The 14,775-nt window shown below is 51.9% G+C and overlaps 7 protein-coding genes across 7 annotated transcripts; 5 read left to right on the top strand and 2 right to left on the bottom strand.

Moving 5' to 3' along the window:
• Nucleotides 1–131: 131 nt before the first annotated feature.
• On the bottom strand, nt 132–2,072 carry Z520_04804 (uncharacterized protein; the record flags this gene model as incomplete). The annotated part of the gene is made up of 2 exons (XM_016775308.1): nt 132–368; nt 540–2,072. 2 exons carry the CDS (start codon nt 2,070–2,072, stop codon nt 132–134), a joined length of 1,770 nt encoding a protein of 589 aa, XP_016633351.1.
• Nucleotides 2,073–2,858: 786 nt separating this feature from the next.
• Z520_04803 (uncharacterized protein) lies at nt 2,859–4,396 on the bottom strand (the record flags this gene model as incomplete). Its single annotated transcript, XM_016775307.1, has 4 exons — nt 2,859–2,954; nt 3,011–3,855; nt 3,906–4,080; nt 4,136–4,396. The coding sequence occupies 4 exons, from the start codon at nt 4,394–4,396 to the stop codon at nt 2,859–2,861; spliced, it is 1,377 nt and encodes a 458-aa protein (XP_016633350.1).
• A 790-nt stretch (nt 4,397–5,186) lies between these two features.
• Z520_04802 (uncharacterized protein) lies at nt 5,187–6,619 on the top strand (the record flags this gene model as incomplete). Its single annotated transcript, XM_016775306.1, has 2 exons — nt 5,187–5,603; nt 5,654–6,619. 2 exons carry the CDS (start codon nt 5,187–5,189, stop codon nt 6,617–6,619), a joined length of 1,383 nt encoding a protein of 460 aa, XP_016633349.1.
• Nucleotides 6,620–7,102: 483 nt separating this feature from the next.
• Nucleotides 7,103–7,439, top strand: Z520_04801 (uncharacterized protein; the record flags this gene model as incomplete). The annotated part of the gene is made up of 3 exons (XM_016775305.1): nt 7,103–7,134; nt 7,186–7,300; nt 7,356–7,439. 3 exons carry the CDS (start codon nt 7,103–7,105, stop codon nt 7,437–7,439), a joined length of 231 nt encoding a protein of 76 aa, XP_016633348.1.
• A 409-nt stretch (nt 7,440–7,848) lies between these two features.
• Z520_04800 (uncharacterized protein) lies at nt 7,849–10,288 on the top strand (the record flags this gene model as incomplete). The annotated part of the gene is made up of 5 exons (XM_016775304.1): nt 7,849–7,924; nt 7,974–8,041; nt 8,098–8,226; nt 8,276–8,509; nt 8,561–10,288. 5 exons carry the CDS (start codon nt 7,849–7,851, stop codon nt 10,286–10,288), a joined length of 2,235 nt encoding a protein of 744 aa, XP_016633347.1.
• Nucleotides 10,289–10,557: 269 nt separating this feature from the next.
• Nucleotides 10,558–11,621, top strand: Z520_04799 (uncharacterized protein; the record flags this gene model as incomplete). The annotated part of the gene is made up of 2 exons (XM_016775303.1): nt 10,558–10,778; nt 10,829–11,621. 2 exons carry the CDS (start codon nt 10,558–10,560, stop codon nt 11,619–11,621), a joined length of 1,014 nt encoding a protein of 337 aa, XP_016633346.1.
• Nucleotides 11,622–13,289: 1,668 nt separating this feature from the next.
• On the top strand, nt 13,290–14,464 carry Z520_04798 (uncharacterized protein; the record flags this gene model as incomplete). The annotated part of the gene is made up of 4 exons (XM_016775302.1): nt 13,290–13,334; nt 13,387–13,943; nt 14,006–14,075; nt 14,156–14,464. The coding sequence occupies 4 exons, from the start codon at nt 13,290–13,292 to the stop codon at nt 14,462–14,464; spliced, it is 981 nt and encodes a 326-aa protein (XP_016633345.1).
• Nucleotides 14,465–14,775: the final 311 nt, after the last annotated feature.

Raw genomic sequence — 14,775 nt, 5'->3', positions numbered from 1 at the left:
GGGTTTTGATCCCAAGAGAAAACAATGGCAGAACTTGTGGCATCGAAAGCGACCATACCCAGGTATCTCTAGTAATTCGTCTTTGTTTCAACGCTCATGCGAGGTGTTTCTCGATCGAAGATCACTGTCGCCTAATTTTGAGCCTCAACCAAGTCCGCAGAGACACTGGTGATTGTAGTCATCGGCACAGGCTTGCGCCCGACCGGGTCCGTGGGAGCGACATGGCCTCTGCTGTTCTCCTCCTTCTTTTCCTCCCCAAGAGGCTTGAACCCACGATACCCATCCTCGACCATGGCTTGCACGGCCTGGCGGTATTTGGCCAGTCCCCCGAAGAAGAACCGCAGCGCGACCTTTTTGCCCTTGACGTTCTGGGAAATCTAATGCGTTAGTGAAGTGTCATGACAATCCGACAGCAGCCAATCGACAAGGAGACGATGAGGACAGGTAAGATATGAGAGCAGCACATGATGTGTCAAGATCATGGTTGAGAAAGGGGAAGGGAGAAAGGAAAATGGGAGAGAGAGGAAGGAGAGACTTACGTTTCCAAAGATCCACGAGGCGGTCTCCTTGAACAGGCTCCCTTCAGCCGCCCGTTCGCATTGCTGGAGCCACTCTTCCTCGGCCTCGGGGAGAGCTTCGATGACGCTCTTGCTGCCCTCCTGGCCGCCGCGGCCACCACCACTGCTCTGTTGTTGTTGTCGTCGTCGACTTTGTTCGGCGCGCTCGATCATTTGCGAGATGAGCTCGACGTGGATCTCAATGGCCGGAGGAATATTGCTGAACGGGCCCTGGGGTCCCGTGATCATGCACAGGTTGGGGAACCCCGGTACAAAGGCACCCAGGTAGCTGGTCGGGCCGCGAGGGTCCCAATGCTGCTTCAACGTCTTGCCGTCGCGGCCTCGTATGCGCACTCGATTGTAGTTTCCGTCGATGGCGTCAAAGCCCGTGGCGAAGATGATGACGTCCAGCTTATGGACCGTCCCATCACTGACTTGGATGCCGTCCGCGGTGATGTTTGTAATGGGTGTCTCGTTGACGTCGACGATCTCGACATTATCCCGGTTGAACTGCTCGTAGTACCCACCGTCGCACAACGGTCTCCTGGCATAGTAATCATGGGGCATCAACTTGTTGGCCTTTTGCGGATCTCGCACGATCTGGGCAATCTTGTTGCGGATGAACGCGCAGGCAGCTTCGTTGGCCTCGCGATCGGTCGAGACGTCGCTGAATCCGCCAAACATGAAACGAAAGCCGTTGCCCTTTTGCCACAGGGCCTCGAAGACCTGTTCGCGCTCTTCTACGGGCACGGCGTGGTACGGGGTGTCTGACTCGACGAAGCCAAAGCCGCATATCGAGTTGCGGACCTGCTTCATAATCTCCGGGTAGCGTGCGTTGATGTGTTCTCGGTACTCTTCACTCACGGGTGCGTCGCCACTGGGCACGGAATACTGCGGGTGCCGTTGGAAACAGGTCAGTGTCTTGACCTTCTTCGCAATATCCGTGATGACTTGCACGCCCGTCGACCCGCACCCGATCACGGCAACGCGCTTGTTCGTGAGGTCCAGCTCTGGCCTCCATTTCGCAGTGTGGCACATCTCGCCTTGGAAATCCTGAATGCCGGGAATATCGGGATAGTTCGCTTTCGAAAGAAGGCCCAGGGCAGTGACAAGGTATCTCACGGCGAAGACCTCGCCCGTACTGACCTCGACCCGCCATACACCGGCCTCGTCGTCCCAGTCCGCAGCTACCATCTCCGTATTGAACTGCATATGCTTCCTTAGGTCGTACTTGTCCACGACGTGTTCCAAGTAAGCGAGAACTTCGGGTTGCTTAACGTAGTGGTGGCTCCATGGGTAGGTCTGAAGATCATCCTTGTCCCACGAGTATCGGTACACAAAACTTTCCGTGTCGCTCATGGCTCCTGGGTAGCGGTTCCAGTACCAGGTGCCGCCCACATCGCCGGCAAAGTCGATGACCTTGACGGAAAGGCCGAGAGAAAGGAGCTTGTGGAGTTGGTAGATACCCCCAAACCCGGCGCCCACGATCAGGGCGTCAAAGTACAGCTGGCTCATGATGTCGACGACGTTATTGTCTCAATTTTTCGAGGTCGAATACGTAGTCGTTTGGATCTTGCAAGGCTGTAGCACCGGCGTATTGGGCAGTTCATTTTATGCCCCCCAGCGTGGCGTTCCTCCACACCCTCTGGGTCCCCGGGGATCGCCACGGAAAACGAAAGCCGTGGGAACTGGTTCTGCATTAGTTACCACAAAATGGCAACAAGTTCGTGACACGAGAGCACAAATCAAAAGTCCATGGGATTCAAGTTGAGCCGTCCCCGCATGTCCCTTTGGTGTTGGGTGTGGGATGTAGCTCACTTCGAATGCCATCCTGGGGACTTTTCCACCCTGATCAACATCACCTCACTTGTGACTCTCGAGTCTTTTCATGCCATGGAAATCTGCTGTGATTCCCTCCTTCGTTGCATCTCCTCGTCGCAAGTGTCTTCAATAATGACAGAGGAGTAGCGTGGTTGGGGGAACATGTCGTGTAGTGGATGGACTGTTGCGAAGGAAATGGTTCCGCGGCCGACAATTGCCGGGATCATTCGTGTTGACGACGACGGGACTGATACAATCTGCCATCCTCCTCTACAACAGGCCAACACATGCATCCCCTGTTCCCCTTTGGCAAGGATAGACCAGTGTGAATGCTAGACACATGCTAGACACCCCAACACATATAATTTTAATTCAACGGATGGCAACGGGTCTTTCAAGTGTCTTTGTTAGGGGTTTCTGTCTTATTTACAAGTTTTACACACCAGAATGCACGACGGAATCGGATGCGCCAGTCCCTTTTCAAACCGTCAAACCTATCTCAGACGCAAAAGGAAGTCTGAACAGGTCTCCCACTGCTGATACCGATGCTTTTGACTCCAGCAGACCCTTCGCCGCCTATGCAAAAAGTTAGAGATCTTGGGGTTCACCAACAGTCCGGTTGAGCAACTTACCGCCTTGACCTTGTCTGAAGAGACCTTGTCGATGGACGAGCCAATCTCATCGATCTGGAATGGCTTCCCACCCTCGATGAGTCCATTTCCGGTGGCTTCCAGACCAGCTTGTGTCTGCTGTCCAGCCTCGAGCGCTCTGAATTTTGCCAATGCAGTAGCCTTCTTCAGATCTTCTTCTGCCACTTCGCCTGCTGCAACCTTTTTGAGCGTGTCGACAGCGTTCTTGCTTGCTTTGGCAATCTGAGCCGCATTTCCGCTGAATGTGATGTACAGGAGGCCAGCGTCGGAATACGCGGCATGTTGGGTAGAGACTTGCACCTGAGGGAAGTCGTGCGCAGCTTTGGACAGAAGGGAGAAGCCTGGAGACCATTTGATGCTGGTTTCTCCTCCGAGTAACGCAGCTAGGACCGCAATTTCTGGTTTATAAGAGGACCCGGCAGTGAACGAGCTGGATCCTTCGAAACCGATAATCAACACGTTCCCAGATGCGTGAGCAATTCTCTCCTCGCCACCGTAATATTTGGAAGCAGGGCCGGACAGTTTGGATCCACTTGGAGTGTCTTGGAAGAATTCTCCCACCCATTTAGAGAATTCAGAGTGACTTGCACCATTGGCGACAACAGCAATATTTTCTTTAACGTAGGCACTGTCACTGAACTTCGCAATATCCTCAGCGTCAAGGTACTGGAGGATCGGAACCGAGGAAGTGGGATATAATGGTTCGCCCAAACCGCGGTGGAATGCAACACCGTGGACGGAATTCAGGGCTAGTGACAGAGGGCTTCCGAGGAGACCTTTTTGCGCAAGTTTCATGACGTGAATCACCTCTTCATTGAGCTCATGGGCTGTAAATTGTCAGACGTGAGATTCCAGCTATACTCGGAAGGGAACCAACTCGTGTATCGTGTTTTTGATATGACTTCCCCCAGCAACTCGGTGAAGTAGGGCAGGTCTTCGCGCAGGAATTTGGCTCGGAGGACGAGGTTCTCTCGGGAATGATATGCAAACAGCTCACCGCCGAGGAGTTCAGCCTCTCGGGTAATGCGCAGGGTTGATCGTTTCGTGGTGGACTAATTTCTGGGATTAGCTGAGCGGTCATGGCTGGACAGTAGGAACTAGATGAACCTTGAAAGCAAACTTTTCGAGGGCATCGGAGTAGCCAGGCAGCGGCTGATACCGCGTACCGGCTTTTGCGACGACAGTCAAAGTAGTCGTTGGGCCTGGCAAATCTCTGCTGGCGAACTTGACACCCGACGCATCCCCCGTCTCATATTGAAAGCTGCCGGAAGCAGCTGCGGCCAGACCTCTCCGCTGCAGGGAGGTGACGGGAATATGACGACTGCTAGCTCGCAGGGCTCTCGAGCCAAGCGAAGCTGGAGAAGCCATTGTACAAGAAGCCTCGTGGTGGATTGGGAGAGGTGAAAAACGCAGCAGATGCAGTCGAACAGGAGCTTCGGATGGAGTCGAGCTTCAATTGATTCTACAGAATTCAAGCTCGCTTTGATTGGTCCGAAGGAGACAGCCACTCACGTCTCACAATTTTGCCAAGCCCAGTCCCAAGCCCCCGCAAGGATCTGCTGTCACGTGTGCTGCTCTTTCACCAGAATTTCTTCGGACTCAAGTTGCTGCCAGCCTTGTCTCTGGCAAAAGTTTCTTCTCGAGTCTAATGCAAAGAAAACGCCGAATAACGCTCTTCTTCGATCAACGTTCGTCCACAAAGTGTCCCGAGATGATATAGTGAACGAATTGTCCTTTGCTAGGCCCAAAAAAGTCTAAATTTCCATGATTCCGCTGTCAACGGTTGATTCGTGCTAGAGATGGAGGTATTTCAGAAGTTTTGGCGGACTGAGAGGAATTTGGTCAGCTGAGACGCGGCAGGAATTCTCACAACTTTGCTGTAGTATCGTTGAGGATGCCTACGGTACATTTCTCGCGGTCAGCAATTCCTGTTAGGTGTGCATGAACGAAATACTGATCTGAGAGGCAGCAAATCTATCGACACTTGGCCCAGGTAGGGCGACTTTCTATCAATCAAATCGCTCAAAAATGTCGTCTTCCGCTCCGACAAGTCAAGACCGGTGTAGCAAGCTTGGTGCAGTTGCGACTCGTCTATCACCACACGTCTCCAGAGGGCTTGTCCACCTATCAAGCAAATACCAGCAATGCATACAACATCATGCGTACCGGTAGACTCATTGAACTTGTTGAATGGAAGTTCGGATCAGCGGCTGCGGATATTATGGAACATCTGGCTGTACTGGGGTTTGCGACCGCGTGTGAGCTGGAAGCCCACCTTTTAGGTGACGAGGGCTCGTCCAAGTTGATGGACAAGACTCGCTTTCGAGCTCTGCTGAAGCACCTCATCACGTCCAAGTATATTCTTAGTGTTCGCGAGGCACATTTTCACTCGCCATTTGACTCTCGTCAGGATGCGGAGCGCCATTTGCGCGGTCACGGGATGCTTCTGCAAGGAACGGCGAAGAAAATCAAAATAGATGGTGATGCAAAGGTTGATGCCGAGCTCGAGCAGCGTCTAGATGGAGGAATTTCTTGGCCTCAGGTGTTGCATGAACTTGAAGCGAGCCCCAGCCAGGTACTCCTTTATTTCCCCCTCGTCCTGCATTCCCTGCTGATTGACAATAGGCTAATATTCTGCTCTGCGTCGACTACTCAAATTTGATCCTCTACATTCGCAATGAGAGGGTGGCGGAGGTTGCTGAGAAGATTTTTGGCCGACGCACAGCAGAAGTCGCACGAGCAGCTTGTTTACTGGTTGAAGACATCGACCCACGACCGTTGAAACTACGGCTGTCGGATCCCCCTGCACATTCGTTGCAGAGACTGGACGTTTCCGATATCAGCCACATCATTTCTTCGGAACGTCGACCAGCAATGAGCAACGGGCAAAGCAATGAAAACGGTTGGCTCGCCGGAGACAAACTCCTGAACGGCCATCACGACAACAAAGCCAATGGGACAAGCGGGGACCATCATTTCATTGAATACCAGCTAGGTGTTTTGGCAGAAGGGCCCTTCAGCTTTCTCTTAGGGGACTCCGACACAAGATCTTGGCAGATTGACAAGAGCAAGCTCAACGATTTCTTGTGGAATAAGGAGATGTTGCGTCTCATCGATGAGAGCGTCAGCGAACCGGCGCTCAGGATTGTTCGCATGCTGGCTGATAAAGGCAAGCTTGATGAGAGAACAATGCAGGATGTTGGTCTTCTGAACGCGAAAGAGCTTCGGAAGTCGCTGGCACAGCTGCAGACGAAAGGTTTCCTCGAGCTCCAAGAAGTTCCGAGGGATCCCCAAAGACAGCCCAAAAGCACAACCTTCCTCTACTTCTACGATCCTGAAAGAGTACAAAAACTCCTCCTCGACAGACTATACAAAGCCATGTCGAGATTGTACGAACGCCTGCACCTAGAAAGGGAAAAGATTTCATCGACTCTGATCAAGGTTGAAAGGAGTGACGTCCAAGGAAGCGAAGAGGAGATCCTATCCCCAGGCGAACTGCAATTGTTGCTTCGCTGGCGACAGAAGGAGTGTTGGTTTATGACGGAGATCCATCGTATAGATGCTTCAGTCGCCATTCTCCGAGACATATAGATCTTCACTCGTCCTCGACCATACTTCGGGCAGAATGTTAAGGGATTCAACAAGCTCTGACTTTCTCCGGATTGGTCTTCTTCTTTAAAGTGTGAATTGTTGGTTGTCAACGTCTCGTCGTGACTGTTGTAGGAGCTGTGCTGGCTACCGAGTCTAGTCAAAGAAAAGCCTCTTCATCCTGTTTCTCTATCAGAGTCATCTTGATGGACAAGGGCTCTACACTGTATGGGGCAGACGGCCGGCCGATAGCACAATGGTCGTATCTCGGAGAATGAAAGAATGATCCCTAACCTGGCGGGACAAGGCTGGGGGGACTGGCGAGGCTAGATTTCGCATCAACGTTGTTCCGGCCGTATCCTTGGCATGCTAGGAGCTTCCCTCTGCGACTCTGGCCGCGCAGTTTACTCTCCCGATTGACAGCAGCAGACAGCAGCACAGAGCTTCCTCTCCTCTCAAACGCTTGCACATCTCCCAATCGTCACCATGGCCTTCGAATGGAAAGCGGCCGGTCTCACGTACACCCAGTTCCTCCTCCTTCTTTGCGTTGTTTTGGCTAACGTTGGCAGCTACAATCGATACCTCGCCATTGCCGCCAGAGTCGTCCGCAGATCGTTAAAAGAAGGACCCAGACTTCAAGCTGAGAGAAGAGGCGATATGGATCTGAGATTCGCAAAGTGGCAGGTGAGTTCACTCCGCGGCCTCTGCCACCTGCGATCTTCCCACTGACGCCGAGCAGAACGGGAAACAAGGAGAAAACAGGAACCTGGGCGCTGCGAACGCCGATGCCATGGCGGAACATGCGACTGGAGAGGCAAAATAGAGGAACACTGCATCGTGCAGGACGCATCAATGGCGGATGGAAAGCTCTTGACGGAGCAAAAATCAGACTTGTACATATTACACCCAGAACCTCACGGCGAAGCCCCATGCAATGCGTGCCTGCGGATGTGCACATGACATTTGCCAGAGACTGTAAAAATTCCGTGCCATAATCTTTTCAACCTTGCACCCACACGACCTTCGTATCCCAAATATACCTCTGCACAATTGATCTCTACACGTTGAATGTCTCACTAGTACTCCGATCTGTGTCTGGACTCATTCCGCCTAGGATACAGTAAATTTTGGGCTGTGGACTCTTGCCGCTGTGGGGAGCTCTGTCGACTCATGAGGGGATTGTGCCCATCGTCGTTCCCATTCTCCTATTCCCCTAGAAGGGAGCGGCTGTCATGGTTCAATCCCAAATTGTCCACCCCAATGTCCAGGTAACCGAAATAACGAGAGAGTTCTGTAGTGCTGCCTCGAGTCAGTCCTGGATGTCACTTTTGCTCCAACAACACTGACCGGTCCATAGAACTAGCCGGGGGCAAACTGGTCAAAGATGAGCACTTCACATTATATGAGGCCGTCAGCGCCTTGGAGGTTTGATAACTCTCTCTTTAGGCCCGATAAACCATGAAGCTGATCGAAGCGAGCAGATTGGTGATCCGAAGATGGATAGCGGGTGTACCGCTTTCGACGCTGAAAGCGACGAAGAGTTCGATCCTGCAAGGGCCGTATCCGCAGAGGAGATTATATGGTTGATGGACCAGCTGATGTATCGTGAGGTGAGCAACTCTGTCTTGAGGTATGAAATGGTGGTTTGACCTGCGACAGGTAGCATGGCATATGGGATATCCTCTGTCCCAGACTCTATTTACTTCCATACACTTGGAACGACTGCTCTGGCCACAACCAAAGCAGTTCTCTGATGCTTGCTTTTGGAGAGACCGGCCCAGTACCAGAGATGCCCCTTCTCTGCTCCACACCGTTTTTCAGTCCTACTGTGTGGGATTGATCAAATGTTGTGACCTAGTTCTCTCCATGGTTGCGAGCCAGCATTTTTACGAGGTAGGGATCGTGGGAAAGCGCTTGTATTAACGAGCAGCTGACGACATGCAGGAGGAAGACTTCGCACCACAGATATACAATCGGCCTCTCCTGCACGACTTCTCGGTTGGGGAGGTTATGGACTCGTTGGAAGAGGCACATGGCTTCGTACAAAAGAGCAACCTCTCACAGCCCTTGAAGCGGGCACTGAAAGACAGGATAGATGCACGATCTGCTTTCCTTCGACTATTTCACAGTTGTGAGCTCCGCGAACGACCGGCCAGCTCGACTCTTGAGGCAGATCTTGCATTGATCAAGGCAATTGAAGAGACTTCCATCCTCGGGCGCCCAACCCCAAATGTAGCCTTCACTCTGAAGATGCAGCGCGGCCTGGCTAGCAGTGTGCCTCCGAGGCCGATGATAGTGATAGAGAAGGAAAAATCCTTTTCCTTCTTCAACCAGCTTCTCACGGATACCACAACAGCATTCCAAATGCTTGATATTACATGCAGCAGCGACCTGTTAGTCGCTTATCAGACTTTCATGGCGCAGATATCACAACCCGCGGTGTATGTTCGAGCACTCCTGCAGTCCTTCTTGAACATCGACAACATGGTGCTGGGCCAATACAACATCAACCATTTCATCACTCAGGATATGCATTCTCTTACGCTCCCAAGTGCTTTGCCTTTGGGAAGCAACAGCCGTGAAATTGAGGACCTTCCAGAAGATCAGCAGATTGATCTCGACTCTCAAGTGGATTTATTTCTGAATCGTTGCGGTCAGTCCTTCATCAATCTTTTCAGGACCTACTGTCTGAACCGCTGCCGGGTAAGGCGGTCAATGTACCATGCAGCCCTTGAATGGGATCAGATTCAAGCTGAGGCCGAGGACCTGGATGCCTTTGTACAGTCTGTTCTGGACGAGCAGCCCATTCCTTACCCCAACAGCGAGGAACCCACCTTTTCATATTCCTTCAGCAGTTGGGTGTACCACTACAAGCTGATACAACTTCGAACTATTCTTCAGATGGGATTTGAACTTTCCATCTATGCTCCGCACGAATTTACCGAGATGTACTGGTATCTCTCATTCCTCTCCAACTCGCATCTCTCTCATCTCGAAAGAATCAGCTTCTTTGTGTCCTCGAGTCGACAGGTGGATGCACGCCGGCGAGACGAGGTACAGATTACTCTGAAGCGCTTGTATCGCTATTTCACTTGGCTCAAAGCCACGGAGGCCATGGCAAAAGCTCTACATCGAGTCTTCGCCGTAATCCAACGTCACGGCAATCTGCGCAAGCCTTCGCCCGCGTACGCCTCAGACCACTTGCGGTACGAGCTGAGAATGCGGCCGTTTCTCAACCTGTCTATCCCTGAACCCATCGACTTTGATGTGGCGCAACAGTCCCTCTCATTGCAGGATCTTCCTGACGAGTCGGTGCTCGAGCAGGCATCTAGTCTAGTACAGACCGCAAGAAAAGCGTGGGAAGAGGTTTTGAGGAGCGGCTGGGAGTCTAAGCCTCTCCGGCCCACGGATCCCAAAGCTGGTACGGAGGGAACGGGAAGAAGCAAGACAGTCGCTCCAATAGTAGACAGTGAGTGGACGCAGGACGTGCGAAGCGCGATGAAAGCATGTATAGGTACAGCGATTGCAATTGCTGCCCTGAGTAAAGCTCTCAAGGTTTCAGGGAATACGGCGAAGGGGACCGGCATTCCGAGTCTGAAGGTGGTAATTCCGCCAGTTGGGGATCGAGACCGGTGGCATGTTGCATGGCCTGTACCCAAGATCTCTAGCTGATGTTGAATTCATTCAAGCAGTATATTCCGTGCTATTATAATTGAATGCCTCTCAATAACAGTCAAACCCTAGTCGTTGTGAAATTATAACGTGGTGGGAAGATGGAGGAGGCCGCAGTCCGCGCTGAACGCATCCATGATTCTTCGTCTCCAACTACTACATGAATAATTTTTTTCTCTCTTCCCCGCAAACAAATTTTGGCACCAAGAGATTTCCACGTCCGCAGTCCTCAGCCATTTCCGCAACACCAACGTTGGCTCTCTCTTGTCATGGCGTCTGCATACAAATCAGCGATGCGGTCAGGAGACGCTTCCGACTCTGATGACAGCGGCTCAGTCGCATCCGATGGGAGTAGCTCAACCCTGCGTGCTGGATCCTCCAGCGGAGAGGAACGTCTCAAAAGCCAGAAAAAGACGAATGATCTGTCTCAATTGCCTGCTGAGATTCGGAATCGAGTGCTGATGCTCACTTCTCGTGGAGTCTCATATAGGTATACTCTTGACCCATGCGCTTCGTCCGGCTCGTCGCTAATATCAGCAGACACCGGCATCTTCTCAATGACCTCCATGTCCTGCTTCCTCATACCTACAAAGATACAAAGCTTGATACAAAGTCTTCCAACAACTACAACTCTGCCCTCAACGGCCTCGCTGACCTTCATTCCTGCAACTACGTCTTCTTCCTGGAAGCACGGAAACATGGTCAAGACCTGTACCTGTGGCTCGCACGTGCTCCCAACGGACCCACGGTCAAATTCAGCGTGACCAATGTGCACACAATGGCCGAGCTAGGGTTTGGGGGAAATTGCTTAAAAGGTGGGAGAGGTATCGTTGTCTTTGACAACAGTTTCGATGAAGAGATTCCGGGTCAGGAATATCGCTCACTACTACGGGAGATGTTTCGTGGGGTATTTTGTGTCCCGCCCAAAGGTATTCGCGGCATGAAACCCTTCATTGACCGTGTCATTGGCATTTACGGGCTCGACGGGAAGATCTGGATTCGCGTGTACGAAATTCGTGAGTCGGCACCGGATAAGACGGACAAGGAGCGTGTCAAAGGAGACGATGTGTCACTCGTCGAAGTCGGGCCTCGTCTTGTCCTCACACCAGTCGTCATCCAGGAAGGCAGCTTTGGGGGACCCATCATCTTCGAAAACAAACAGTTCGTCAGCCCTAATGCTCTCCGTGCCGAGACGAGAATGCGCAGAGCCAATAAATATGCGAGTCGAAGAGGTGGTGCTGAAGAGCTAGCGGTCAAGCGGAAAAGTTTGGATTTGAATACAGGGGCGAGGAGAAAAAAATCGGCACTCGACAACTCGAAGCTGTTTGGATGAACAAGAGCGCTTTGCACGTCTAGCATTGTACGCGCAAGAGGATGGGCTCGGTTACTGCTTTCAACGAAAACTCGTCTTTGGCACCAGCCTTGCTGTGGTCACAGAAGAGCAAGACCCAAGGGAGGGGAATACGCTCTGAAGGGCTTGATGGACTTGTCGCAATGCATTCCATATGCATTCATGCCCAGGTCTTGCTCCGCCAGATTGAACATCCGAGCCATTCGTGGAGTCTCATGACGCACCAACACCGATATTCCGGTGACAGTGAGCTAACACGGTTATGAGATTTCTTCTGTCATGTGGCGATTCGGAATCTCCATCATAGCTCATTGACCAGACGCTTCCACCGCATTATCTGGTACCCCTGCCGTCTTCAGGCTTAAGACTGTCGGATACAAGGGGATGGAAGTGCTGGCCGCGGGCTCCAGAAAGAGAGATTACCCTCTGAAAAAGCTCCAGGTCACTGAAGGGAAAAAGGACCCAAAGACCACCGGATATTTGTTCATGTCCCGCACGACATAAACATCCCGGGGGAAGGAGAAATCCAACATGCGGCCTCATCAGAGCTTCAGCTGAGGCAAAAGACCGGCAGCGCTTGCGCTCTGTAGCGGCCATTTATGATTTGAGACCTCAGTTCTGAAAGGCACGCGCCATGATTTCTATCAGACATATATTGTCTCCATTCCTCCCTAGGGAAGCGATTTCAATACGAATGATCTTCAAAGGCGCAGATTTGCCTGCCGCCAACCGCTGCACTTCTGGACGGCTCAAGCAGACGTGCCCCTTTGACCCATCCTCAGCAGTTTTGGCATGAGACCCCATGGAAAATGCTATGTTGGCATCAGGTCGGCGCAGGTACAATATGTGTACCGAGTAGTCGGACCCATTACACCTCACGAGCCATGTCGAGTGACTGCGTTCGGACCATGACGGACCAAATGTCGGAGGATGCATTATACGGGTAATGTGGAATCCATTTGAGGCACTGACTTTTCGATGGCGATATCGTACAATGGCGAGTTCGCTTAATGCTCAGTTCAAAAAAGTTCCTACTCAATTAGCACTGGTGTCTATTCTCCGCGTTATGAATTCGTCTTCATTGCTATCCTACCTAGGGAGACATCGCCACCGTCTATCTTATAGCCAGTCTTGCCTAGCTAGGTAGTAATACTAGTGTTGACATTGTACGAAATCGGTGTCGAAGTCACCGCCCAGAGGCATCCCCCTTAACAGATCGGGTAACCGGCTAACCTTTTCCATCTACTGTATGTCTGGGTGGGGCGCCTCAGGGCAACCGGAAAGGTGCCATTTTTCAGCAACTTTGACTAATTCTATGCAGAGCTGGTGATTGTCTGGTTCAAAACTACCGAGTGTACCGAGATATTCATTGGCAAAGTGATTCATAAGCAGCTTTGGGCCAACTGCTCGATCGTTGGAGAACAAGCGGGATCAAGTGTCCCCGACGGTAAGATACACCATGGAGGACAGGCACTATAAGAAGTTGCAATACTTAGGAATCTCAATGGTGGATTCTTCTTCCATTACCCTGTTGAGCAGTGCAGTGCAGCTTGAACCTCTATATCTTCCCCCATAGGAAGCCTTTTGGTGTTGTCATTTTCATCTTTCTCTCTGAACTGGCCACGAAGTAAAACCACAAGAGCGGACACGATGTCGATCAAATCACCGTTGAGGATTGTGTTGGGAGTAGCCAACGTAAGAAGGCCATGCGGAGGGCAGTCATCGTTGCTTATGCATGACAACCTAGGTTGGAGACAAGTCTCTGGATTCAACTGTCCGTTACGACACCCCTGAGGAGGTGAATGCTTACCTCAATGCGTTCTATGAGCGTGGTGGACGGCACATTGACACGGCCCGTGCCTACTCACCACATGCTCCTGGATCTTCAGAAGAGAGGCTGGGTGTCGTTGAGGCCGGGAAGCGGTTTTCAATCGACACCAAGGTGTTTTCTCTGACGCCCGGCAGCCACTCGAAGGAAAACGTCAAGGAAAACATCGACACGTCCTTGTCCCTCTTGAAAATTCCGAAGATCGATGTCGAGTACCTTCATGTGCCGGACAGAACAACGCCTTTCGAGGAGACGCTAGCAGCCATCAATGAAGCCTATGAGCAAGGCAAGTTCGAACGCTTTGGGTTGTCCAACTATACAGCCGAGGAAGTGGACAAGATTGTTCAAATATGCGAAGAAAGGGGCTTCGTGAAGCCGACCGTGTATCAGGGCCAGTATAATCCCATTATCAGAAGTGGGGAGAAGGAACTCTTTCCGATCCTGCGAAAGCATGGGATTGCTTTCTATGCCTGGAGGTCTGCCTGCCGCTCTTGTGGTCCCAGCACCTGAGCTTCCATGTGCTAATATTCCGGAACAGTCCCGCCGCTGGTGGTTTCTTCGCAGGGAACCACAAGAATGTCCAACACGGCGCCCGGTTCGACACATCGGTAAGTCTCCTTTGCCCTACGGTGCTGACTACAGATAGTCGTGGCAAGAGACCTATTCACGCTGACCTCGGCCAATGTAGACTTGGTTAGGTCAAGTGTACGCGTCCGTCTACCTGAAACCCAATATCGAAGCCGCGACCGACCGTGCAGTCGAGCTTGTGGCCAAGCACGGCATCAACGGCCACGCCGCGGCGTTGAGGTGGACTGTATACCACAGCACGCTCAAAGAGGAATCCGGCGATGCGATCATTATTGCCGCCTCAAGCGTCGCGCAGCTGAACTCCAACTTTGACATGATTGAACAAGGTCCCTTACCGGCCGAGGTTGTCGGCGCCATGGAGGCGCTGTACAAGGAGGTTGAGGGCACCGAGTTCCCTTACCATCTGTGATGGATGTCTTTTGAAGTCGTGGTTTAATGTAAAGATTGGGGGCTTGTCCGCACACCTCCTCCACGTTGTCTTCGATATGCTTGGAGAGCTCGGTTCCGCACACTCGCAAAGAGGGTAATAGATAAAAGAAAAAGGGTGACTGAAAACTACCAGAAACTTGTCCTTCAAGGCCGTTATGAAACCAAAGCCGGTCATGACATTGTTCGGTACACACGCAGCCTTGTGCATCGAACATCCGCAATGTAGTGGGTCGAGACCGTAGACCCTGTTCACAAGGAAAGCCGGATGTATGCCCGCAGCAATGCCATCTC

This window comes from Fonsecaea multimorphosa (assembly GCF_000836435.1).
Source record: "Fonsecaea multimorphosa CBS 102226 unplaced genomic scaffold supercont1.8, whole genome shotgun sequence".
Lineage (NCBI taxonomy): Eukaryota > Fungi > Ascomycota > Eurotiomycetes > Chaetothyriales > Herpotrichiellaceae > Fonsecaea > Fonsecaea multimorphosa.
The sequence above is the reverse complement of the archived record's forward strand: the minus strand, read 5'-3'. Positions and strand labels throughout refer to the sequence as shown.